We start from the raw sequence: 8,819 nt of genomic DNA on the forward strand, positions 1-8,819 counted from the left end.
CATATATAATAATGTTTCCAAGATGTTTGCTGTTTTGAATTTAAATAAAATTAATGTTTTTTTTTTCTAATGACTTTTCTCCTGGATTTTGTCTGTCTGTCAGTGATTTAATAAAACTGTTGTTCCTCATTCACTCAGTCAGGATACTTTCTCACTGCTGTAGAATCAAAGTTTTAAATATGGGTTTCAATATTTAAAAGTCAAATTAGGTAAAATAAAGAGTAAACATTAATGAAAATTAGAATAATTATTTGTCGAAAAGATGAGTAAATTGTCTTAACCGAAGAACTATCCATTCTGTTGAATTTAAATACGATTAAAACAAGTCCTTTCCGAACGTAACCTAATTAATATTCATGAATCAAACGTGGACACGGCGCTTCTGCGAACAATGCAATTAATATTCATGAGGCATGACTTCACTATCTGCTAGGGGTCTTATAGTGATTCAGCGACTTTGACCGCATTAGAAATGTAAGAAGCACCGATCTAATCATTTCATTGTAATGAATCCATAGGTGAATATTTAAAGCAGATATAAAGACAGTAGTTTAGGTGTTTTGGTTTCACTTTCGATTTGAAGAAAAATCGTCATTTCTTCTCCGGAGCGTCAGGATGGAGATCTGCGGTCTTCTAACTGCGAAAAATGAGCCAGGTACGAATTCACCTGTTTGCTGTTACCTGTTTCTTAAATTAAAAAATGAATAATGCATAGGAGACCTGAGCTATTTTTGACATAAGGAAAATTGGTCGTAAGAGTTTTAAATCTCAGTATTTTGGAGCATAAGAAAATCATTTTTTTTAACATTATTTTGTCACACCTTGTCCTCCTATTCAGTTATTTATTTTATTAAAGCCAATATTTATCTCCCAGAGAGCTAGCTGTATGTGAGGAGTATATGTAATGTTGTTCTGCTGTTTTTGAGCTGTATTTGTGATGTTGTTGTGTTGTTGTTGTGTGACTCAGTGCCTCTGAAGAGCATCTCAGTGCAGGTTCGGGTTCAGGATCATGTAGCCACAGTCTCCTCCACTCTGCAGTATGTGAATGAGGAAGAGCGCCCCCTGGAGGCCTTGTTCGTCTTCCCTCTGCCTGCTGATGCTGCTGTCTGCTACTTCAGTGCCAAGATCGGAGAGCAGGAGATTGTGGCAGAGGTGCAGGACAGAGAAAGCGTGAGTCCAAATAGAAATCTGCAGGACTTTGATTTGTATATTCATACTACACGTCACTTTTTAATTAAACCGTATCTTGCAGGCGAGGGATAAGTATGATGATGCTGTGAGTTCGGGTCAGCAGGCGTTTCTGTTGGAAGAGAGCGCTGAGAGTCCTGATGTGTTCAGAGTGGGGTGTCTGTCGGCGGGTCAGAACGCTGCTGTCACCATCATCTACATCACTGAGCTCGCTGTGCAGGCCGACCACTCGCTGCGCTTCTGTCTGCCGGCTGTACTCAACCCTCGATACACACCAGCAGGTACTGCAGCAGCTCTGACACACACTTTATTAGAGAAGAGAAGCTGGTTCTAACACACTCTGTGTGTGTGTGTGTGTGTCAGGTTCAGGTGCTGGTATCGTCTCAGAGATTTCATCAGGATGTGGAGCTGTTCCCTACATGCTGACTCTCAGTGTCCATGTGAGCTCCCCAAAGCCCATCTCCAAACTAGAGTCCAACTGCTCTCTGGATCCTCTAGTGTTCCTGCAGTCTGATCACACTCAGGCCACGGTACTGTGTGTCTTCATGTGTTTATCTGGATGTGTGAGCAGAGCAGTTTGAAGCATGTGTTGTTTATGTGTGCAGGTGAATCTGAGTCCTGGTCACATGTTTGATAAGGACTTTGAGCTGTTTGTGTTCTATCAGGATACCCATCAGCCCTCTGCTATAGTGGAGGCAGGAGTGACCACTGCCCCGCCAGGTACGACCTGCAGCTCACTGGCGTTATGGGATTGAGAGACCAAGCTGTCACTGACTCTTTATTTCTTTATTTCAGGCTCTCTGATGAGAGACCCAGTGGTCATGATAAGTTTGTACCCAGAGTTCCCAGAGGAAGTGATGTCATCACTGGCAACTCGAGGCGAGTTTGTTTTTGTGATTGACAGATCAGGCAGTATGGGCAGCATGATGCATTATGGGACAGGAGCAAAGATGCGCATTGAAAGTGCAAAAGTAAGAATAAATATACTAAACAGCATTTACTTAAATGATTTGAGATGAGACATTTAAAGTCAACATGAAACTTGGCACGCAACCATTTTTACTTCTATTTTGTGACATTTCTGAGGAAAACAGGAATTTAATTAGGAAGAATAATGGAGACTGTGCCTGTATTTTTTCCATCTACACTTCATATTAAAGTCAATTCAAGTGTTGGATGGAAAAGGAATGAAAAGTAATAAGGAGAATAAGTTATTATGTTTTGATCAAAGTTGAAAGACAAACCATATTTTCTTTGTGCACAATAAAACCAGGAATGTCCATTAGGAAAGTAAATTCAATAGTTATACTGCATCTTGTATGCTTTAGTAAAGAATGTATTTTTGATCTCATTTTCACTTTCTATCCATGTCTCTCTTTAGGACACTCTGCTGTTACTGTTGAAGAGTCTGCCCATGGGATGCTACTTCAATATCTATGGATTTGGCTCTGATTTTGAGTCCTTCTTCCCGTAGCGACTGTAGATCTTTATTCATAGATGTACAGTTTTGAAATGTGTCAGTGGAGGTGAGATGTGTTTCTGTGTATCTTTGCAGTCAGAGTGTCGTGTATAATCAGGAAACAATGGATCAGGCTCTGAAGAGAGTGAAGGAAATGAAATCAGACATGGGTGGCACAGAGATTGTACAGCCTTTAAAACACATCTACAGTCAGCGCTGTCACCCCGATCACCCCAGACAGGTACAACACCTCTGCTTACACCTGAACAACATTCTGGAATTTGTGTAAAAGTATAAGCATGGCTTAAGACTCATTTGTTTTTCCCTCTTCAGCTGTTGGTCTTCACGGATGGAGAGGTGGGAAACACTAAAGAGGTGCTGGACCTGGTGAAAAGTCACGCTCACTCTCACAGGTAAAGCTCTGCTGGGTTTGATCTGTGCATCATTCATATCTTCATCACTAACAGTAACAGAGCTGATCGTGTCTTCAGGTGTTTCTCGTTCGGGATTGGTGAGGGTGCAAGTGCCGCCCTCATCACAGGAATGGCCAGAGAGGGATCTGGTCACGCTCAGTTCATCACAGACACAGACCGCATGCAGCCCAAAGTAAAGCTCTTCACTGGATTTCACAGACACAGATGTTTCCTGGTCAAATGTCTCAATGGTTTCTCTTTCTCTTCAAACTATATCAGGTGATGCAGTCGCTCAGGTTTGCTCTGCAGCCCGCTGTGGTTAATATCTCTGTGGATTGGACCCTTCCAGATGGTCTTACTGTTGAAACACTGTCTCCTCCCATCAATGTGCTCTTCCAGGGTCAAAGGACACTCATATATGCCCAACTGAAAGGAGAGGTGAGATGGTTTTACATGTATTTCTATAATTACAATTAGACCAGTGTCTCACATTTATTAAGCTTGTGAAAATCTGTCTTTTCTCTCTCTTACAGAGTTCAGGATGCTCTGAGGGAACAGTGACCGTCAAATACAGTCTTAAAGATCAACCAGTAACAAACCAGCTCCACTTCTTCCTCAAACCCACTGAGGAAACTGGGTAACACACATAGAAACATCCTGAATTGGAGTGACACAGAGTGTTTTCTTTTCTAATCCAACACATTTGCTCCATGTTTCTGCAGGCTGTCCATCCACCGGCTGGCGGCTCGGACCCTGATCCGTTCTCTGGAGCAGGAGGAGCGGTCAGGTGCTGCAGATGTTGAGGGAATCAGGAGCAGGATGGTGGAGCTCAGTGTTCAGGCAGGAGTGAGCAGTGTTCATACAGCCTTCATTGCTGTTAATAAAGACAGCAGACAGACTGTGAAAGGACCCCTGCAGCAGAGAAGAGTGCAGACACGCGGTTAGTGCAACGATTGTGAACTTGTGTGTGTATAAATCACTTTTACTGTTATTTGACTGATTTGATGGTTACATTAATATTAAATCAAATGTTTTTCAGATTTATCTTTTGTAATTGCCGTGATGCAAGCAAATTGTGGTAAGACAGACAATAATGTGTTATTTAAGAATAAAGATATTTATTTATCTCCCTGATATCACCTACATTCCATCGGCTTATTGAAGTGTACGTGTGATACGTGACAGGAAAGCGTTCTTGTGGCAAATGTATGCACATTCAGCCACAATGAGTGTTTTGCAGTAGTAGAGGAGGAAATATTGTGTATCTCAAACTTCCAAAAACTTTTTTATCTCAAACTTTTTTTTGACCCAAGAAATTATAAAAAATATGTTCTCATTTCATGCAGGTTTCCTTCTGACATTTTGGAATAGTTTTTTGAAAACCAAGTTGTAGATGACTTGTAGACGAGCCTGTATGATTCTTTCTTCCCCTTCTTCTTCAGAATCAGTTTCTGGTTCAAACATATACAGTATGGCTGAATTTATCCAGTTTTGTCATTATGTAGCGTTTACTACTGTTGTTAACTGAATGAAAGTGGAGCAGGGAGTCTGAGCTGGTGTGATTGAGTGGAGGCGGGGACTAATTTGCATATTTAATAATCCATGGATACTAAATGAGGTTAGGGGTGTAAAGTTATATTCAAGCCTTATATAGGCATAAATAAATAAAAATCACAGGAAGCATAAACATTTAAATTAGTGTTGTCAAATGATTAATCACGATTAATCACTTCCAAAATAAAAGTTTTGATTTAAGTAACATATGTATGTGTAAGCTACTGTGTATATTTATTATGTATAAATATACACAAACATACAGTATATATTTTGAAAATCTTTACATGTGCATATACATTTATATATTTATATTATATATACATTTATTTACTATATAAATACAACATATTTTTCTTAAATATATGCACGCATGTTGTTGATTCACATCGTGATTAATCGTTTCACAGCACTAATTTAAATATGTTATTTTAATGATCACAGTTGAGTTTTAATGGATAAAAGTAGTGACTGCAGAGGGACTATAATAAAGTCTTGTAAATGTGTTTACTTCCATGGCTGGGTTATTGATTTGTGGTGAAGAGGTGGGAGTTCAAAGGAGGAATCTTTATATTACCAAACTGCAGGGAGAGGAAGAGTAGATATAAGTCATGAACTTCGGATTGGGAGTCATTTGAGTCAGTTTGGGAGTTCGGAGCATGAATAATTTGAGTCAGTTTGGCAGTTCCGAGCGTGAATCATTTGAGTCAATTCGGGAGTTCGGAGTGTGAATAATTTTTATCAGTTCGGGATTTCGGAGCGGGTTCGCGAATCATTTGAATCAGTTCGGGAGCTCGGAGCGGGATCGCTAATCATTTGAGTCAGTGTGGGGATCGCGAATCATTTGAGTCAGTTCGGGAGTTCGGAGCGTGAATCATTTGAATCAGTTCGGGAGCTCGGAGCGGGATCGCTAATCATTTGAGTCAGTGTGGGGATCGCGAATCATTTGAGTCAGTTCGAGAGTTCGGAGCGTGAATCATTTGAATCAGTTCGGGAGCTCGGAGCGGGATCGCTAATCATTTGAGTCAGTGTGGGGATCGCGAATCATTTGAGTCAGTTCGGGAGTTCGGAGCGTGAATCATTTTAATCAGTTCGGGAGCTCGGAGCAGTTTCGCGAATCATTTGAGTCAGTTTGGGGATCGCGAATAATCAGTTCGGGAGTTCGGAGCAGGTTCGCGAATCAGTTGAGTTAGTTTGGGGATCGCGAATCGTTTGAGTCAGTTCGGGAGTTCGGAGCGGCTTCGCGGATCATTTGAGACAGTTTGGGAGTTTGTAGCTGGTTCGCGGATCATTAGATCCGCTTTTTATGGATAGGCATTTTTAACTAATTTAGTAGCTAGTTCTAATAACGTTTTCTAAGCGAGTTTAGGTGTGATATGTGAACTCGTATCAGTATCACACGAAGAGTGCCAATTCAGTTTTTCTCCAAAAATCAGCATGATTAAAATGTGATATTAAGTTACTACAAACAATAATTTAATTACAAATACAAAATGTTGAAGAACAATTTAATATATGAATGAATAATAGCCTAAAGAACCTGCCAAAAGGGTTCGTTCTTGTCATTATAGAACTTTTTTTGTATAAAAGGTTCTGTGGAGTTGAGTAAAGAACCCTATGGTTCTATATAGAACCACAATGAAGCCTTTTTTCTAAGAGTGTAATATGCACGTAAATGTGCTCATTGTTTTTATTGCTCATTCGCTTTTACTGTCACTTGACTATTTGATGTTTATATCTGATGTGTTCACCTCATTAAGACGCAAAATCAAATGTTTTTCAGATTCGCTTCTAGAAGTGTGATGATAAAAAGTCTGTTACTTGTAAACTATGATAATCACTACTAGTCAAAAGTTGATTAAACTAGAAATTCAGACACATTTTGTTTGACATAATTTAAGTTTTGTAAACAAATAATATATAATATAATTTTGTGTGTGTTATTTTTTTGTCAGCTGAAGTAAGAACTCAAGAATCACATTTATCTGAATGTAAGTGAACAAAGTTTTAAAGAGCTTTTCTTGTTTGCTTGCTTGTTTTGCTTATATATTTATTTGTGTTCGTTCTCTTTTGTTATTCTCAGTATCTGAATGTTTCAACAGGTTATGCAGAGGAACAATCGTTTCGATGCTCAAAGAAGACCCTGAGAACCTTCACAGAGCGAGCTTTCTTAAAAATGTCTAACTGGGTACCAGAAAGTAAGTGAACATACTCAGATGTACAGAATAAATTACTGAAAGACCCTCTCACATGACTTGAGTTTGAAAACGAGTCTTAAAACGAGGCTTAAACTCATTTATATATATATATATATATATATATATATATATATATATATATATATATATATATATATATATATGTTGGTGTGAAATACATACATCATTTTTAAATATGTTTTTAAAATAGTGAAGGAAAAGCAGACTAATAGCAAGCTCAAATAAACTTTCAGTCATAATGTGTTCATATCTGTGGAAATGTCTTGTGTTAATGCTAAACTTTGTTCTGAAAAGCGTAAGAAAAGCATTCGTTTTCATTTTAGAGATCTTTTCCTTTTTTTCCATGACTGCACCCGAACAGAAGAACAGATAGTTACACAATGAATATACAGCGTCACTAAATGTAAAACACAAATGCAGCATCTCCTCGTGGTTAATGATCATTGTTGTCATTTGCAGGGATCCAGAATTTCTTCCGCCATGGTTCTGCGACTGTCCTGTCTGATCAGACAGACTCTGAAAGCAAGAATGATCGTACACACACACACACACACACACACACACACACACAAGATGGACACAATGGTTATGTTTGGAAAGTACTAGCTTACTTACTGAACACTGTGCAGTGTAAAACTGGTTTGTGTGTGTATGAGTGTTCAGCTTCTCCTGAGTCCCAGAAGGATCTTTTACTGGAGCTGGTTTTTCTCCAGAAAGTGTCCGGCTGCTGGGATCTGGACGCCACACTGGCCGATGTGTTTGGGAAGACGGAGGATGAGCTGACCAATCAGAAGCCAGCACAGGTGAGAGATGTGATGATGTCATAATAAGACAGTGCTGACTGTGTGCAGTGTCCAGTAAGTGATGCAGTGGATGATGGTCTGTACACAGGTGGATGGGTCAGTATGGGCCACTCTCCTGGCTCTGATCTGGTTATACGGCTGTAAAATAGAGCAGCAGGTGGAGTGGCAGTTTGTGGCCATGAAGGCAGCGTCATGGATCGGCTCTCAGAAAGGTGAGATCTCCATTCCAGACCACATTCATTCAGTCAGCGTTCATCAAGAGACGTATGAGCAGATATCTTCAGTTCTTTGACTCACGCTGATGATCTGTGTGTGTGTGTGTTTCAGTGGGTGATCTGTCTCAGTGTGTGTGTGCGGGTAATGTCCTGCTCGGATGTCAGGTGACCAAAGAGACTCTGGGAATCTGAAGACGTCTGTGTTTCTACATCCTGTGCCATTTAACTGCAAATCAGATTTGTATATGTATGCATATATATCAGACATATTCAAATGGCCGATTGCTTGGTTCCATCAGACTGTGAGACTGTGAGACAATGAATACACCATTTATAATTGGAAAAATTATTTGTAGATGGCAAAGAAAGACAGCAAACTTGTTCAGTTTGTTTTCAATTATCATGTACATTGTTTGTTTGTGTTTAGTAGATACTTATTTTAAGTAAAATCAAAAAATGAGGAAAACTCTGAACCCCTGTACAGTATCTTTTTTGTCACAGGGTTTTTGCCGTACATATCTAAATGTTAAAATAATAATAGTTTGATAAAACATCAGATTTTACTTTTTATAATTCATCCATAATTGTGGTCAACTGATGAAATATTTTATTTAATTTTTTTCCCACACATGCCATTGCTCTTTGGCTCTGAGGACTGAATATTTCAATATATATTTAAAAAAGAAAAGAAAAATGTGCTTTGTCATTTAAGTCCATCCTAACCACATCATCCAATCCGTGAGCATAAAACTAAGTGCTACCATGTGACAGTGATTTATGTGTAAATTAAATAATATGCAATATTTTTTTTTTTTTACATTGTCTTTATTATCTTTACTGGTCCAATTCACCATCATTTGAGCTGTGGAAATCACATAGTGTTTGATATATGTGTGGATTTCAGAAAAAAATACAGAGTTGAATTGTACATTGATGGACACCGTTGAAAACAAATATATCCACTGAGA

The 8,819-nt window shown here is 39.0% G+C and overlaps 1 protein-coding gene across 1 annotated transcript; it reads left to right on the forward strand.

Annotated features, from left to right (window-relative positions):
• The first annotated feature begins 444 nt into the window (after positions 1-444).
• On the forward strand, positions 445-8,608 carry LOC127946845 (von Willebrand factor A domain-containing protein 5A). Its single transcript, XM_052543664.1, has 20 exons — positions 445-655; positions 968-1,170; positions 1,253-1,469; positions 1,552-1,718; positions 1,794-1,908; positions 1,984-2,159; positions 2,570-2,658; positions 2,744-2,888; positions 2,981-3,060; positions 3,139-3,253; positions 3,340-3,498; positions 3,594-3,697; positions 3,783-4,000; positions 4,100-4,138; positions 6,570-6,605; positions 6,717-6,812; positions 7,293-7,367; positions 7,497-7,636; positions 7,725-7,848; positions 7,964-8,608. The coding sequence occupies exons 1-20, from the start codon at positions 616-618 to the stop codon at positions 8,041-8,043; spliced, it is 2,418 nt and encodes an 805-aa protein (XP_052399624.1). The 5' UTR covers positions 445-615; the 3' UTR covers positions 8,044-8,608.
• The last annotated feature ends 211 nt before the right edge of the window (positions 8,609-8,819 follow it).

Source organism: Carassius gibelio, chromosome A25 (assembly GCF_023724105.1).
Source record: "Carassius gibelio isolate Cgi1373 ecotype wild population from Czech Republic chromosome A25, carGib1.2-hapl.c, whole genome shotgun sequence".
Taxonomy (NCBI): Eukaryota; Metazoa; Chordata; class Actinopteri; order Cypriniformes; family Cyprinidae; genus Carassius; species Carassius gibelio.

Excerpts from the sequence above, each read along its gene's own strand:
- LOC127946845 (XM_052543664.1), top strand. The coding sequence starts at position 616 with ATGGAGATCTGCGGTCTTCTAACTGCGAAAAATGAGCCAG. Across the intron at positions 1,171-1,252 it reads AGGTGCAGGACAGAGAAAGC|GCGAGGGATAAGTATGATGA; the intron begins GTGAGTCCAAAT and ends CGTATCTTGCAG. Across the intron at positions 3,254-3,339 it reads CAGACCGCATGCAGCCCAAA|GTGATGCAGTCGCTCAGGTT; the intron begins GTAAAGCTCTTC and ends AAACTATATCAG.